General features: G+C 38.2%; 1 protein-coding gene across 1 annotated transcript in view; it reads left to right on the top strand.

Moving 5' to 3' along the window:
* The window catches only part of ARHGAP29 (Rho GTPase activating protein 29), a 105,015-nt gene that overhangs the window by 40,289 nt on the left and 46,663 nt on the right, over window positions 1-18,063 (top strand). Inside the window, exons 14-24 of the mRNA XM_070746514.1 lie at window positions 981-1,144; window positions 3,197-3,307; window positions 4,354-4,452; window positions 5,241-5,404; window positions 5,955-6,143; window positions 6,236-6,373; window positions 8,017-8,249; window positions 9,371-9,680; window positions 9,774-9,870; window positions 12,589-12,699; window positions 14,347-14,838. Of these exons, the coding sequence (XP_070602615.1) occupies window positions 981-1,144; window positions 3,197-3,307; window positions 4,354-4,452; window positions 5,241-5,404; window positions 5,955-6,143; window positions 6,236-6,373; window positions 8,017-8,249; window positions 9,371-9,680; window positions 9,774-9,870; window positions 12,589-12,699; window positions 14,347-14,838 (2,108 nt within the window). The remainder of the gene's footprint in view (window positions 1-980; window positions 1,145-3,196; window positions 3,308-4,353; window positions 4,453-5,240; window positions 5,405-5,954; window positions 6,144-6,235; window positions 6,374-8,016; window positions 8,250-9,370; window positions 9,681-9,773; window positions 9,871-12,588; window positions 12,700-14,346; window positions 14,839-18,063) is intronic.

Here is an 18,063-nt window from a genome sequence, read left to right as displayed (position 1 = left end):
TATATATATGTAGATTGTTCTGAGTTCGGGTTTTGCCCTGTGTAATATTTTGCATGTCTATGCGACGTTTCGGTGAAATCACATTCACCATCATCAGGCTGAAGTTCCAAGCTTCGTGTTGTTGTAAAATGGATATATATATATATATGTGTGTGTGTGTGTGTGTGTGTGTGTGTGTGTGTGTAGATTGTTCTGAGTTCGGGTTTTGCCCCGTGTAATATTTTGAGTGTATATATATATACACACATATAATCTAATTTCAAAACCACCAATCTGTCTCACATTTTCATTGATGAGAATTTTTTTACCCAGTCCATTAAAGCTCTTCTGTTTACTTTATTCTGATCTTTGCATATGAGTCAACAACCTAAGGGAAGCGAAGTGTATGTCATCAGGATATGTCAAATTAATTAAACACATTTAGACATTTTAATTAATTAACAAAATAGTTGGGGAAGTGAAGTCATAGTGAGTGGTTTGATTTGGGAGACGAAAGGTCAGAAAATTAAAAGGCAGCAAGCATAGTGGAGTGCTCCCTCAGGAGTACAAGTTTGAGGCTGGCCTCAGTAAATAAGTGTATTCCTGTGCAAAGCTGCCCAGCAGGATTGTTTAAATTTACCTAGAACCCATTGGGAAATGCCTGGCTGAGAGTGCCTGCTAGCCATTACAATGAATTCTTATAGCATCACAAGTTGGAAGTTGTTTAAATAAATTTAGCTGAGATGCCAGAGACTATTTTAGGATTAGTTTGAAGCTAATGGTCCTGAGAAATTGAGCAGAGTTTGTTGTTAAATTAGTTTTATAATCTGTAGATTTAGTCTCTGCTTGCCAGGTTGCTAAAATCATCAAAGAGAGATTTAATATTTATGGTTATGGCTTAATAAGCATTTAAAATCTTGAAGAGAAGTGTAAAATTTTGATTTGTTGGTTAAATTGGGAAAACAGTACAATTCCGAATGATGGCTTGTTCTCTTTCACAGAGTTTTCGGTGAACAGTCAAACAATGTTTCTGCATCCCAAGGAAACATACCTCAGTGCTCAGGAGATGATCCTATTCAGTTACTAGATGATACTACGAGCCCAGCCTATCTTTGCTCTCAAAAGATTGGAGACAAAAGATCTTTGAGCACTGCAGATATCTCTGGTAATACTTCAATTGATCATTTATGTAGTTAAGTAAACATCATTATAGCCTGTCCACTGCCAATATTCTACTGTATCATTTTTATTTTTGTTGCGTTCAACAACATACCTTTAGATAAATCAATGTATCTATGAAAATGAAACATAAGATTCATAATTAAATTTTGGGAAGTAAAAATTTTAAACTTAAAAAAATTATTGAATTTTTATAACATTTAAAACCACATATTCATTTTACAGCTATCCATTATTGGTATCAATCCTTTTTAATTATCTATATACATATCCCACTATTATACATTTCCACTATTTTATTTACAATGTTATCAACATAATTATAAATATACTAATACATATAACTATAAATATGCACATAAATATAGGTACAGTGAACCCTCGATCATCGCGAGGGTTCCGTTCCAGGACCCCACGCGATGATCGATTTTTAGCGAAGTAGCGGTGCGGAAGTAAAAACACCATCTGCGCTTGCGCAGATGGTGTTTTTGCTTCTACTGCCGCCCGCCCTTCGCCCGCCCACCCCGTTGCTCGCGCAACGGCTTCCCTGGGTGCCCGCTCGCTTGGGAACATCCCAGCTTCGCTCCCAGCTGGGGAGCGGATCTAGGGAGTCCCCACCGCGCGCGCGTTGCTGGGGAAAGCGCGCGCGCTTGGGAACATCCCAGCTTCGCTCCCCAGCTGGGAAGCGGATCTAGGGAGTCCCCACCGCGCGCGCGTTGCTGGGGAAAGCGCGCGCGCTTGGGAACATCCCAGCTTCGCTCCCAGCTGGGGAGCGGATCTAGGGAGTCCCCAGCAACGCGCGCGCGGTGGGGACTCCCTAGATCCGCTCCCCAGCTGGGAGCGAAGCTGGGATGTTCCCAAGCGCGCGCGCTTTCCCCAGCAACGCGCGCGCGGTGGGGACTCCCTAGATCCGCTTCCCAGCTGGGGAGCGGAGCTAGGCTGCCCCAAGCTCGCGCGCGCCGCCCGCCCGCCCACGCTGTTGCCGGCTCCGCTTCCCAGCTGGGAAGCGGAGCTAGGGTGCCCCAAGCTCTCGCTCCAGCCCACCGCCGCTGGGGTCTTACGGGGCAAGAGGGGGAAGACCCAGGGAAGCCTCTGCCCAGCGGGGAAACTCCACCATCTACGCATGCGTGGAAGGGCACGCATGCGCAGATGGTGGAGTTTACTTCCGGGTTGCAAACTAGCGAAATAGCCCTTTCGCGATCCTTGAGGACGCGAAACTCGAGGGTTCACTGTATATACCCTTCCTAATCCATATTTTATGTAATCTTTATGCGTTGATTTTACTTTTATGTTCAAGTCAATCGTATTACTTATTCCATATTTTATAATAATCAGTTTCCTCTCTGTCATGTAAATCCATTGTTAGAGAATTTAAAACTTTTCAATTAATATGTCAGGAAACCAGAATGATATACGAATAGAAACTGAACAATATTGTTCCTCTCCAAAGTAATGAAACAAAGGTCAACCCGTAAATGTAGAAAAATGTTGACATGTATGAAAGCGAATAACGTGGTATTTTAAAATATAATAAATATTAGATTTGTATTTAATATTTATCCATTTCAATTTGTTTATTGTTTATTTCTTCTAATGATTATAGCTGTTCAAAAATTGGTAGCTTATGTTTTTAAAGTCTTTTTATGGGTTTACAGTAGGTATGTAATTGGGGTTTATCTGGATGTAGATATTGGACCTGGTGTCAATTAATGTTAACTTTCCTCTGAGCAAAATTTTTACAACTAAATTTCTAATTTATTGCTCTGATTTTGCCTTCAAATATTTCTTGGACTACTTTGTTCTGCCATAGTTATCCCATTGCATGAATACAGCAAAACTGCCACTCGCAGAGCATGCACAACCAAAAGTGTGGCTTGTACAGACACAGAGAATGTATAGTTCTTACTATAGTATAGTGAAAAGTATCTCCAGTTTTGATTTTTAAAATTTATACATAGGCTGTGAGAAGCAGGATAAAATTTGTTTTATATCTGAAGAATCTGAAATCATTAAACCTATTTCTCCATCTCCTTTGAAGCTATAGGAGCCCCACTACCTTTTAGATCCTGGTCAGTTGGTAATCAAAGTGGAATGTGCAGTGATTCTGAAAGTGCAGGAGGAAGCAGTGAATCACGGTCTGCTAGCCCAGGTACAGATATTATTCTTCAATGCTAACATTATTTCTGTGATTTAGTAAAGCAAAAGAAATGCAACAGAAGGACTTAAATTTCATATTTCTACCCTCAAGACCAGAGGTGGGCAATCAATTTTGCCATGGGGCTGCATGAGAAATTGGGATGGTATTAGAGGGCCGGATTAATATAATTAACTCAGTTCTACCCAATATTGTATATTATTGGGTAGAACTGCGTTAATTATATTATAATTAGTGTTGGGCAAACCAAACTTCCATAGTTTGCATTTTTTTCAGAAGTCCGTGTTCTGGCTTGGCGTACGCTTGCACACCGCGGTGGGTGGGGGGCGGTGGGGGGCAGGGGCTCTGAGCCTCAAGCCGCCGACTTGGCTTGGGGGGGCAGGAGAGGCGATTCCAGACCTGGAGCCTGACCTCCCCCCCAGCGCTTCGCCTCATGCCGGGCCAGAGGGGTGAGGAGGCAGGTTCTCCCGGCCGGCTAGTCAGGATCCCAGCTGGCAGCTTCAAGTGGGTGGTGGGCGGGAGGGGGAGGCGGGGAGGGCTCTGACTCAAAGCCCTCCCTGCCTCCCCCTCCATCCCCCCGCCCCCTTGAAGCTGCCGGCTGGGATCCTGAAGCACTGGGGGGGAAGGTGTCAGGCTCCATCAAAAAGATGCTGTAGAGCACTGCACACCAAGACAACTAGACACAACAGTTTTTTCCAAATGCGTTACTCTGTTAAACAAGTAATTCCCTCACCACTGTCAAACTATTCACTAGGGCTGCATTACTTTTACTATTAGTCTTCTCATCGTTTGTATTACCCATCTCTTCCCACTTATAACTGTATGACTGTAACTTGTATTATTACAATTTATATTAATATTGACTGTTTATTTGTACCGTGTAACAATCATTAAGTGTTGTACCTCATAATTCTTGACAAATGTATCTTGTCTTTTTATATACACTGAGAGCATATGCAACAAAGACAAATTCTTGTGTATCCACTTAGCCAATAAAGAATTCTATTCTATTCTAAATTGTCCATTTCTTGACTGTTTAGTAGGCGACTTTAAAAGATTTCCTCGCACATCATCTGTTGGGACCGTGTCATCTGCATATGATCTTGATGAGAGAGAGGCACCTTCACCTTCTGACTGTGGTAATATGAACTATGCTGAGTTCATTTTTTGTTCTAAGTACACTTTGCAGTCCCGTTTTATTATTATTATTATTATTATTATTATTATTATTATTATTATTATTAAACTTTGAAGGGCAGAAAGTGGACATGTTTATCTCTTCTAAGCCAACAAATATATTTATTGAGCTGAAAGAGCAAATTTCAGTAAGTTCAATAATTCTGCATAAATGAACCTTAGCTGTTTTGCTTAAAAGGGTAATACATCTGCTAAACATTTTATTTATTTATTTATTTATTTATTTATTTATTTATTTATTTATTTATTTATTTATTTATTTATTTATTTATTTATTTATTTATTTATTTATTTATTTAGATTTGTATGCCGCCCCTCTCCGAAGACTCGGGGCGGCTGTTTGATATAAGCTGGATTTAAATAAGCAGGGTCTTTTATTGTTTGGGTTGTTTTAGCTGGGGTGATATGCTACTGGATATTTCAAAACCAATAAATAATGATTCAGTGACTATACAGAAATGTATGATTTGACTTTTTCAAAAGTAGAAATATGAAATTGTGAGCAATTTCCCACCCCATCATATGATAAAATGATAAGACAACCATCTTTACACAGAATTGCTTAGGATTAGGATCTCATACATAGGTTGGAAGGTATATGTAGATTTATTTCACTGAACACATTATATGCATCATTATTAGGATATCATTTCATTTGATGAATAACTGAAAATATTAGTGCAGATTCCTTGCACTCTGAAAAGCTAACAATAGACCTTTTTATTTTAAGGTTTAAATGACCTAGCAGCTGAAATTGCCAGTACTCCTGGACCTTTTCAAAACACTCTCCTATCTAAGGCAGCACAAACACACAAATTTCGGAAGCTGAGGTCTCCATCCAAATGCAGGGAATGTGACAGTCTGGTGATATTCCATGGAGCAGAATGTGAAGAGGTTAGAAATGCAAACACCTTTGGACTTTCTTATAATGGCTTGTGGGTGATACAGGTTACTAGATTCACATCATATAATTTCATACCCTGCAGTTTCTTTGACCTTTGTGAAGCTACTATGGGGAGCTTGAAGAGGATAGTGTCAATTTATCTTACCAGCTTGGCAGTATATTTGCCAAGATAATATAAATGTTCTCCTTATCCAGTTATTTATTAGGCTTGGCAGAAATGTTTGTTGGTGAAGTATTCATTATGACTCATGTTTAAGAGCTACTTTGGATCTGGCATACTCAAATGGCTGCCTGTCTATTGCATATACAGTACATACTGTATACATATATTTTTGGAATTTATAGCCTGCCTTTTTGTTCATACAACACTAAAGCAGCTGTTAACTATTCAAAAGCTTTTAAAGTAGTATTAAAACACTGTAAACTAGTTGAAAGAAGCTAAATGCTTTAAATAACATAAATGAAATTAGATGACGGGCTGAACAGTAGATGCTATATGCCCTTACCCTGTTTTTAATATCTTTTTGCTGTTTCTTTCAGTGCTCACTTTCCTGTCACAAAAAATGTTTGGAGATTTTAGTTATTCAGTGTGGGCATAAGAAACTTCATGGAAAACTTCATATGTTTGGAGTAGAATTTACTCAAGTTTCTAAAAATAGTGAAGATGGTATCCCTTTCATTATAAGAAAGTGTACCTCTGAAATTGAAAGCAGAGCCTTAGATGTCACGGTAAAGATTCATGCTGCTTTTCAAATACTTTTCTTTGAAACCATTAAAATTTTGTTTTTACAATTATTTATGATGTTTGTTTCATATTTAAGGGGATATACCGTGTGAGTGGAGTCAAATCCAGAGTTGAAAAACTTTGTCAATCATTTGAAAATGGGAAAGATTTGGTATTATTATCTGAATTCAATGCACATGATATAAGTAATGTCCTTAAATTATTTCTTCGTCAGGTAAATAAACATTATTGTTTTCTTTATTCTTATTTGTATATTCAGAGATTTATTAAGATAGACATGATTCTTGTACAATTTTGTAAAAATTCCAGAATTGAGGTGATTGCAGGAGGTTTATCCTTTGACTCTTGCTTGTATTGGAAAGATAGAAAATAATCAAATTATCATTTTAAAATTAGATTGCTATTGGTTTTTCATTGTTGCTGATTTTTGTCAGGTTAATTAAAATTAGCTATTTTAAGTATGATTAACATAAATAAAGAACAAGTGAATAGGGGAAATTAGCTGGCAAAATGAAGGTTTAAAAAATAAAAGAGAACAAAATTTTGAATAGTAACAAAAACCCAAACACATCTTACTTTTATATCCACTTGGCTTCTAATGTACAATTTTTTTATCTAATTATGCTATAAATAAATTGCTCAAAAAAGTGAAACCTACCCTATGAGAATATAGAACTAGGGCCTAGGCATACTCTTAAAAAAGAATTGCCATTTTAATTAATATAGCAACTCTATAAATGTGACTATAATACTAAAATACTATAAAAAGTCCATTTTGAAATGACTGAGTATCAGAATGCTTCATTACATTCTAGTGAAACATAAGTATGTAATTTGCATGTCTATACTAACCTGATTGTTGTGGTTCAAGATTCTATTATGCTATCTTTACTCTTTATCTCTTAGCTGCTTAATTGATGTTCCATATATTATGCCTCTTAATATTTTTTGCTGTTGTTTGTGGTGGAAGTTACTCTGTAGTTTATGAATCAAGAGAATTGGCTATATTGTGAGGAAGAAAAAAGACGTGAATCTTGTGAATATTGATTACCTACATTAATGTTCATATATCCTGGACTTCCTTACTATGATTCCCTAAAGTCTAATACAGTTTGCAGTAGTGTCTGATTGCATACTAGTATCAGTATTTAACAGTTACAAAGCTTCTTTTTAATGAAAACAGGGAAATATGAAGTCATTCTGCATTGTGATACGAGTTTACTTTAGTAAACAGCTGATAGGTTCAAATATATCATACAAACACAGGCTACAAGTCTGAATGGGGAATTCATTGGTGTTCATATTTGATACTCTATACCCCTTCCTTAAATTAACAGTCTTTTTAGCACTTGAATTGCAGGCTCTCATTTGCCTCTTTCTTTTACTCAGATTGACACATATGGTAGCTGAGTTAATCTGTGTAGTACTTGCTTTTCTTTTGGGAAACATTATTGTTTGTCAAATCACAGTTTAGGAGTTTTAGGTTATAGACTTTAATGTAATGCATGAGTCCAATCACAAATATCTAGTTCTATTCAAAATATTGTAATTGTTCTCTTGTTCTGTAATAAAGCAGAGTTAATAACTATCTCGATCAGATTTTATTTTTAGAAACTTTTTACAAATAAACAAAATTGGTTGTTTAAACAAAGCAAAACGTAAAAACACAAATAGAAGTGATTAAAATCCAAGATATAAGAAATGGAATCTACCAACAGTGCTACAGGAATTTCTTGCAGTATGTTAGTTATACAGAAATAAAATCAGAAACTTACCAGAAAAGGATTGGACAAATGAAAAGAAGGACATAAAGTTAAGATAAAATTTCACATGGATTCCTGGTGTTCTTTCCCTCAGCTTCCTGAACCTTTGATTTTGTCTCGATTTTACAATGAATTTATTGGACTTGCAAAAGAAAGCCAGAATTTTAATGGGGAACTTGATATGAAACAGATGAAACCAGAATCAGACATGCAGCAGTCAGTTTGCATTGAATTGAATAGGATCATACTTAAAATTAAAGATCTCCTGAGATTGCTACCTACAGCGAACCATAACACTCTGAAGTTTCTTTTAGCTCATCTATGCAGGTAAGAGCATTCTGAGTCAACCACAACTATATATTTTTCTAGAATTATATGTAGAAATGAAAAGAATATCCTTTCCTATTTAGTGACTTGTATACTAGTGATTTAGTATACTGTATTAAGATCAGTTAGAAAGTTCAATAGATTTTTTTTTAAATTTCAAATTGTTATAACTACCCAAAGGTCCAGAATGACTTTTAGAATCCAAAACAATAAAAGCATTTTTAAAACCTTAGCCAACAAAACTTGGACTAAAACAACCATCATAACAACAGACAATCATAATGCCTTACCTGAGATCAAAGTTAGGTGTTGAGGTATTTTCAGAACTTAGGAGAGAAAGCACTGTCTGGTTTTTGTTTTGTTTTATTTTGTTTTGGGGGGTGGGGGCTATTGTACCCAAAAGGCAGGGAATCGCGATGGCAGAGACACTTCTTTCCTGGAACATATTGCGAAGCCACACAGAGCCATATCAGAGGGCAAACGAGACATTGCTCTATTTCAGCTCCTGTGCCCATACGCGTGCCTGCTGATTTTCAGCCTTGTGGAAGGCCATTTCACTCTCTGGAGGGTGAAGGCAAAAGCCTCAGGAGGGCGAAAAACAGCCCAATGAGCAAATCAGAAGTTCAGAAAAACAAACCTCTGGTTTCCCTGTTGTGCTGTTTTTTTGCACTCTGGAGGCTTCAGAGAGCTTTCTGAAGCCCCAGTGTGCAAAAAAAAACCAGCCCAAAGGGCAAACCTGAAGTTCGGAAAACAGACATCCGTTTTCCACATTGTGCTGCTTTTCACACTCCGGGACTTCAGGAAGCTTCCATGAAGTCTCCGGAGTGTGAAAAACGGCACAATGAGCAAACCAGAAATCTGTTTTTTCCAAACTTCTGGTTTATTTGTGTGCCCATTTTTTCACAGTCCCAGGCTTTATTGAGGCCTGTGCACATGCATGGGGACAGAGAGGAATGGAAACACGGACCCTTTTGGCATGCGAACCAAAAAAAGTTTGCCATCACTGATCTAGATATGAAGTTTTGGTTAATGTTAGTTGGCAATTAAAATATATATTTATATGTACAAATATTTGTCTGTACACTCAAAACCTTTATGTATTTTCTGTTTTTTCTGTGCAGAGTTACTGACTGCGATGAAAATAAAATGTCTGCCCACAATCTTGGCATTATTTTTGGTCCAACTTTGGTCAGACTACGTGAAACAGGTGCCAAACCCTCACTATCTTCACTCGTGGATTATCCATATCAAGCCCGAATGATAGAACTTCTCATCACTTACTATGAGAAGATCTTCGACGCTGCCCAAGAACATTCATCAGCAGCAACTGAATCTGATGAAAATTCTTTTTGTACTAAAAGTATTTTATCAGTAGAAGCTAAACTAACATCTCAAGATAGGAAAGGAGGATTCTCTGTGGCTATGAAAGAAGTGGGTTTTGTTGCGGAACAATATAATATTCCATTATATTTGTAGTATTTCATTTAGGAAAAATTATTCTACTCTTATTGTTATTATTGACAGAATGTCAAGAGGAAGAATTCTACTAAAAGAAGCGTATCTTTTGAAGAACCAGATGGTAGCAAACGCTCCTCCTTCCAATCTGATTCTTTAGTGAAAGGTAAGTGTTTGTATTTTACAATAGATAGCAACAGTATTTAGACTTATATACTGCTTCATAATGCTTTTTAGCTCTCTCTAAGTAGTTTACAGAGTCAACATATTTCCACCAGAAATCTGGGTCTTCATTTTACTGACAAATACACCAGTGAGCCAGAACTGTCTCTTAATTTCTGGGGATAAATATTGAAGGTCCCTGTGAAACCAGGGTGCAGGTGGGTGTGGGTGGGAGGGCGGTATTAACATATTTTAGGCTTGAAATAATTTTATTTATTTATCAATTTTATATTCCACTTGCAATCATATATTGATTCTCAAAGGTTACCAAAACCAATATAACAATAAAAACACTACATATTTTATTTTAAAATCTTTATTATTGTTTTTAATAACTCAAGATGCAAACATGCCAAACATTTCTTCCCCTTCTATTTTCTCAACAACAACAGCCCTATGAGGTGAGTGGGACTGAGAGAGAGAGATTGGCTCAAAGACACCCAGGTGACTTGATGCTTAAGGTGTAATTAGAATTTGTAATCACCTGACCTCAAGTCTAATGCCTTAACGGCTAGACTAAATTTGCTACCTGGAATCAATAACAAAAGACCATCTGGAAAAACTTCATCTTTAGTCCTTGTGGAAGGTGAATTATTTTGGAACCACTTGTGATGTGAAAGGCCATTCAAAAGAGTCAACCTCATTAAGGAAAAACAGTGATAGTCCCTTGTAGTTAAAGTTAGGGTTATGGTTAGGGTTAGTCTAGATGTGTAGTGATGAGCATCATACACTCTGATCAGGTCATTTCACCCGAAGTAAGGCCACCAGACATACCAGCCAAAGCTGGGCAAAGGCACCCTGGCCATAGTCTGTTGATGCAATCGCAACAGCAAATCTAGGAGGAACCCATTTGTTAGACCTCTTTGAAGCAATGCAATTCCTTCAAGAGGCAACACAGGAGGCACCTCAATGTACATTTGTAGCTCAATCTTGCCATGTTTCAGTTTAAACCTGTTTTCTACCGCTCAGATCCTAATAATATCCATAATTGATTTTCACATTATATTAGTTTTTGTGTGTGCAAATATACAGTAAATGTTTGTATTGCTGGTTTTTACCTTAGATTTGACATGTACTCTTGAAAGAAAACTCAGTCTTAGCCAGGAAAATTCTCCTTCAGAATCTACTCCTGTCTTGCCTTTGGAAAATAATACAATTCCTAGAAAGGAATCAGGCTAGTTTTATTAACTCTGGAATATTTATACAGTTATTATTCCTATTGCTCTTGAATTATTCTATGTTTAAAAGCCAAAACAATTGTTTATTTAGATTAAATTGGTGCCCTATTGATAAAAAATGTCAACTTTTAAAGTGTTAATGTAATTGGAAATCTTTAAAGATTAAAAGGTCATTTGAAACTTGAGTTAACACTTAAAGAATATTTAAGGGCAAAAGTACATTACAATAAATTCTCAAGTGGCACATCTTAATTTTTAAATACTATAGCTACAGTTGATTTTTTTTGACAGAACTACAATTTAGAACCACACAAATATTACTCATAACTTTTAAAATAACCTTTTCCCCATTTGTGTCGTATTAGATTTAGGTAGTTCTCAACTTACAATGGTTCATTTAGTGACTATTCAAAGTTACAATGGCACTGAGAAAAGTGACTTATGGGTTATTTTTCACACTTACGGTTGTAGCAGCATCCCCATGGTCATGTGATCACAATCTAGATGCTAGACAACTGAGTCATTTATGAGGATTTCTGGGGATAAATATTGATGGTCCCTGTGAAACCGGGGTGGAGGTGGGCGTGGGGGGGGCGGTATTAACATATTTTAGGCTTGAAATAATTTTATTTATTTATCAATTTTATATTCCACTTGCAATCATATATTGATTCTCAAAGGTTACCAAAACCAATATAACAATAAAAACACTACATATTTTATTTTAAAATCTTTATTATTGTTTTTAATAACTCAAGATGCAAACATACCGAACATTTCTTCACCTTCTATTTTCTCAACAACAACAGCCATATGAGTTGAGTGGGACTGAGAGAGAGAGAGAGATTGGCTCAAAGACACCCAGGTGACTTGATGCTTGAGGTGTAATTAGAATTTGTAATCACCTGACCTCAAGTCTAATGCCTTAACGGCTAGACTAAATTTGCTACCTGGAATCAATACCAAAAGACCATCTGGAAAAACTTCATCTTTAGTCCTTGTGGAAGGTGAATTATTTTGGAACCACTTGTGATGTGAAAGGCCATTCAAAAGAGTCAACCTCATTAAGGAAAAACAGTGATAGTCCCTTGTAGTTAAATTTAGGGTTAGGGTTAGTCTAGATGTGTAGTGATGAGCATCACACACTCTGATCAGGTCATTTCACCCGAAGTAAGGCCACCATTGGCATACCAGCCAAAGCTGGGCAAAGGCACCCTGGCCATAGTCTGTTGATGCAATCGCAACAGCAAATCTAGGAGGAACCCATTTGTAGACCTCTTTGAAGCAATGCAATTCCTTCAAGGGGCAACACAGGAGGCACCTCAATGTACATTTGTAGCTCAATCTTGCCATATTTCAGTTTAAACCTGTTTTCTACCACTCAGATCCTAATAATATCCATAATTGATTTTCACATTACAGTATATTAGTTTTTTTGTGTGCAAATATATAGTAAATGTTTGTATTGCTGGTTTTTATCTTAGATTCGACATGTACTCTTGAAAGAAAACTCAGTCTTAGCCAGGAAAATTCTCCTTCAGAATCTACTCCTATCTTGCCTTTGGAAAATAATACAATTCCTAGAAAGGAATCAGGCAAGTTTTATTAACTCTGGAATATTTATACAGTTATTATTCCTATTGCTCTTGAATTATTCTATGTTTAAAAGCCAAAACAATTGTTTATTTAGATTAAATTGGTGCCCTATTGATAAAAAATGTCAACTTTTAAAGTGTTAATGTAATTGGAAATCTTTAAAGATTAAAAGGTCATTTGAAACTTGAGTTAACACTTAAAGAATATTTAAGGGCAAAAGTACATTACAATAAATTCTCAAGTGGCACATCTTAATTTTTAAATACTATAGCTACAGTTGATTTTTTTTGACAGAACTACAATTTAGAACCACACAAATATTACTGATAACTTTTAAAATAACCTTTTCCCCATTTGTGTCGTATTAGATTTAGGTAGTTCTCAACTTACAATGGTTCATTTAGTGACTATTCAAAGTTAACAATGGCACTGAGAAAAGTGACTTATGGGTTATTTTTCACACTTACGGTTGTAGCAGCATCCCCATGGTCATGTGATCACAATCTAGATGCTAGACAACTGAGTCATTTATGATGATTTCTGGGGATAAATATTGATGGTCCCTGTGAAACCGGGGTGGAGGTGGGCGTGGGGGGGGCGGTATTAGCATATTTTAGGCTTGAAATAAATTTATTTATTTATCAATTTTATATTCCACTTGCAATCATATATTGATTCTCAAAAGTTACCAAAACCAATATAACAATAAAAACACTACATATTTTATTTTAAAATCTTTATTATTGTTTTTAATAACTCAAGATGCCCATATCTGCCCCAGATTAAATCTGTAAGGGCTATTCACTATTCCTTTAGCAGAATAGGGATTGGCTGTGCAAACAGCACAATTTATGCAGGCTTACAGTCTGCTAGATAGTGCTTAAACATGATATCTGGCAGAGCCTAAGAGTTCCCCAAGTCTGTAAATGCTATCTCTTGTTTGTCCTTTTACAATCTGATTTTTGCCATCTTAATTATCATATTCAGTTTTTCATAATGATGAAATAGGTAAAAGTATTTAGCATGTAGTTCTCCAGTATTTATGATAGGTTATTGTACACTGTCCCCAGTGTACAATAGTACTAAATTTGAATTATGAGAACATCTTTATGTAGGTAGGGTCTAGTTGTAAGCATCTTTCATTTGAATTGTTTAACACGTTAATTCTGCAATTAGCCTGACTTTCAACTAATGAGAGCTGTCTGTCCAGATACCTTAGGAATTCAACCACTTGAAATTCCCAACAAGTGATTCCATCTGAAGAATGCAACGTTGGAGAAGCTTAAATTAAACAAACAAACAAACAAACAAATATAAAACGTTTGTTTTCATTCTACTAACAAAAACAAACCAGAGGAATTAAATTCCATTGTGGGTCGCTTCTTGCAAAACCACTGTAGGAGAGTTCATTCCTTCTTAAATTAAGATGAGGAACACGAATCATAATAAATACAGGAAATATAATGGGATTCTAGAGTTGGCTGATCTGTCTTTCAGACATAATAGTTATAAACATGCAAGAAGAGATATAAACAAGGAATTTTATTCTCTAAAATGTATATCTATTAGAATTGAATTGAATTCTTTATTGGCCATTCAAGATTAATACTTTTTGATGACACCCAAAACATTTATTTCCTTCCTAGACAATAAAGTGACTCCAGTTTTAGATCAAGACAATGGGAAGCATGACCTTGAAACTGAGGATGGTGTTAAAAGTGATCAGTTAATAAGACCTAAATGTCACATAACCAAAGTGCAGATGCGCTATCAAAAATCCAAGCCATTTTTTCGTCCTGTGAGTTTACCTTCAGGATCAATGCTTCCTATTTTAAACGAACAAAACTTCCAGAATGCAAGTCTGAACCCAGACAAGCTTGAGAAAAGTCTTGTCACTGAAGACATTTCTGAGACACAGTCACTTCCCTCTACTAATGCTGGCTGTAGAATCTCTCGTTATGACCCACAAACTCAGAAAAAGACTTGGGAGAAGCAATGTAAACAATATGACATGACATCAAAAGCAACAAAGATTATGACCAATATCAATGAAAACCTAATACAAGACTCTGTAGATACATGTGCCTTAAATGCATCTAGCAACCTTGTTAGCAATTCAGTGAATGCCATACTTCTTGGTAAGTGGCACATCTTAATTTTTAAATACTATAGCTACAGTTGATTTTTTTTGACAGAACTACAATTTAGAACCACACAAATATTACTCATAACTTTTAAAATAACCTTTTCCCCATTTGTGTCATATTAGATTTAGGTAGTTCTCAACTTACAATGGTTCATTTAGTGACTATTCAAAGTTACAATGGCACTGAGAAAAGTGACTTATGGGTTATTTTTCACACGGTTGTAGCAGCATCCCCATGGTCATGTGATCACAATCTAGATGCTAGACAACTGAGTCATTTATGAGGATTTCTGGGGTTAAATATTGATGGTCCCTGTGAAACTGGGGTGGAGGTGGGCGTGGGGGGGGCGGTATTAACATATTTTAGGCTTGAAATAATTTTATTTATTTATCAATTTTATATTCCACTTGCAATCATATATTGATTCTTAAAGGTTAACAAAACCAATATAACAATAAAAACACTACATATTTTATTTTAAAATCTTTATTATTGTTTTTAATAACTCAAGATGCAAACATGCCAAACATTTCTTCCCCTTCTATTTTCTCAACAACAACAGCCCTATGAGGTGAGTGGGACTGAGAGAGAGAGATTGGCTCAAAGACACCCAGGTGACTTGATGCTTAAGGTGTAATTAGAATTTGTAATCACCTGACCTCAAGTCTAATGCCTTAATGGCTAGACTAAATTTGCTACCTGGAATCAATACCAAAAGACCATCTGGAAAAACTTCATCTTTAGTCCTTGTGGAAGGTGAATTATTTTGGAATCACTTGTGATGTGAAAGGCCATTCAAAAGTGTCAACCTCATTAAGGAAAAACAATGATAGTCCCTTGTAGTTAGGGTTAGGGTTAGGGTTAGTCTAGATGTGTAGTGATGAGCATCACACACTCTGATCAGGTCATTCTCCACTGCACTGGGAAGGAGAGTCCAACATGGGTAATTACCAATCCTATTGGTAGAGACTGAGTTAATTTAAATATTTAAATGTGAGGTAGTCACCGCCCCTTAGCAGCCCCCAATACCTCAGTTTTAAAAACTCAGTCTAAGAGTAGAGACTTGAGTTTTTTCCTCTGTAAAAAGTAGTAGTAATTGTTTAATAATTATTTAATAAAATAACCTGTTTAATGTTGTTTTTTCTCTCTTCCTACTACAGATCTCAAGATTGAAGAGGAAAATGTGAAAGGGGTCTCTGTCCTCCGTGGACACCACCCCCATCGTTTCTTCTCCCCGGGTTTCCCTTCCCTCAGCGGGTACAATGCCGATCGGGGAGCGACCCAGCCTGGGGTCACTGGCCTCAGTGGCCAAACCTGGCTGGCAGCCGAAGGTGAGGGGGTCCGTCCCCCTCACTGGGAGGCTTGTGGAGCGACTTCGCTGCGTTCCGAAAGGACTTGGCGCGGCGCCAGCGCCTCTCAGCTGTTCGGCGCTGAGAAATAAAGCCCGCGAGCTGAATTGAGGCTGCAGGGCGCATGTCTGATTTGCTGAGGTGATTAGTCACCATTTTGTGAGAGTTGAATTGTGAGCAGTACGTGCCCTCCGTGACTCTCAAGGCTTTGTTACTACTTTAACAACTGTTAATTGTAAGTAGCCATGGAAGATAAAATCCCTGAAAAAGCATCTTCCCCCAGCGTGGTGCCCAAGGATAAGGGCAAGCCAAAGCCCAAAGATAAATCCAAGGCTTCATCTTCATCTCTTAAAGAGACAGAGAGAAGAATTAGGGCTTTAGAGCAGAGGCTGGAGGCAGCCATTTTGACACCAAGAATCGCCTCGCCTATTCCTGCGCAGTTGGGGTTCCAGGCCAGGGATTTACAAGCTCCCCATCTTGGAATGAGACCAGCAGAGGCCTTGTCTGAGAGGGATTGGTCCCCAGAGAGACAGAGCCCATTTATGTCTCAAGCTGTCCATTCAGCCTCAGGCCTTAATCAACCTAGGCCTGCTTCTGCTACGCATTCCTTAAAAAGTGGGCCTACAGCAACCTTTACACCCACTGCAGCTGGGCTCAGGGTACACCCTGACACGTGGCAACAGATGTCCCCAGCATTACAGGAGCTTGTTACTGATGCATATTCGCAGGGGATGGCAGCAAAGGTGCAGAACACACAACACCCTTGTCCAACTAAAAATCCTTGGTCAGTACCGCCCCTCTCGGGTATGGGGTCCTGGATGGAAGAACCTTCCCAGCTAGAGGACACCGAGAAGGAGTATGATTTCTCGGATGACGAGACCGCTCCTGAACAACCAGTGGTAGCGGGTCTCTTCAAGGCATCCTTTTTTAAGGTTCTACTTCATAAAGCAAAACAAACGGCTGACCTGCCAGGTCCTACCAAAGCTACAGATTCCACTGAGGATCCTAAACCATCTACAGTTCTCTTTAAAGAACCCCAGCCCGAGACTGACCATGTGCCATCCTCGGAGATCTTTCGACAAAGTATTAAGCGCCCCTGGCAGACTCCAGCAGCAGCTCAAGGTCCTTCGGCCATAGAGAGGAAATTCTACACTCTGGATGATGATATGGAGAAGCTGTTGGAGTTTCCGCCCATTGACCAGCCAGTAATGACTCTGATTTCAAAGGCTTTGGTTCCCTCTGAGACTGGCGATAGCTTAAAGCCAGAGGACAGAAAGGCGGAGATTTTATTGCGTAAGTCGCATCAAATGGCCAGTTGGGGGTTTCGGGCAGCCGCGGCTGCCTCCTTTTTCAATCGTGCCTCCATTATATGGCTGCAAGAGGTACAGGCCCGTCTAGGCCCAGAGGATGGCCGTTTACGACAGGACATCAGTAAACTATTAGCGGCAGCAGAATTCTCTGCGGATGCTACCCTCCATGCAGCGAAGTTTTCGGCTCGAGGGATGGCAACTTCTCTGGCTTCCAGGCGACTCCTTTGGCTAAGGAACTGGCCAGCGGACCTGAAGTCCAAATGGAACCTGGCTTCTTCCCCATATCAAGGAGAAAAACTGTTCGGGGAAGCGTTGGATCCAGTCCTCATTGAGGACAAGGACAAACGTAAGTCCCTTCCCAGAGCGTACAGGCGACAGGAACGGCGGGCTAACCCCTATAATCGTCGCCAGACATTTCGTTGGGATTCCTCCTCGTCGGTGGGTCAGAATGTTAGACCATTTCAACAAGGCCAATATGGTCAGTCGGGCTTCCGGAGTGACCGTCAGGCCTTTCAAGACCGTCCGAGGGGATATCAACAGGCAAGACGACCCTTTAG

The sequence above is a fragment of the Erythrolamprus reginae genome, chromosome 3, assembly GCF_031021105.1.
Source record: "Erythrolamprus reginae isolate rEryReg1 chromosome 3, rEryReg1.hap1, whole genome shotgun sequence".
Classification (NCBI taxonomy): domain Eukaryota; kingdom Metazoa; phylum Chordata; class Lepidosauria; order Squamata; family Dipsadidae; genus Erythrolamprus; species Erythrolamprus reginae.
The sequence above is the reverse complement of the archived record's forward strand: the minus strand, read 5'-3'. Positions and strand labels throughout refer to the sequence as shown.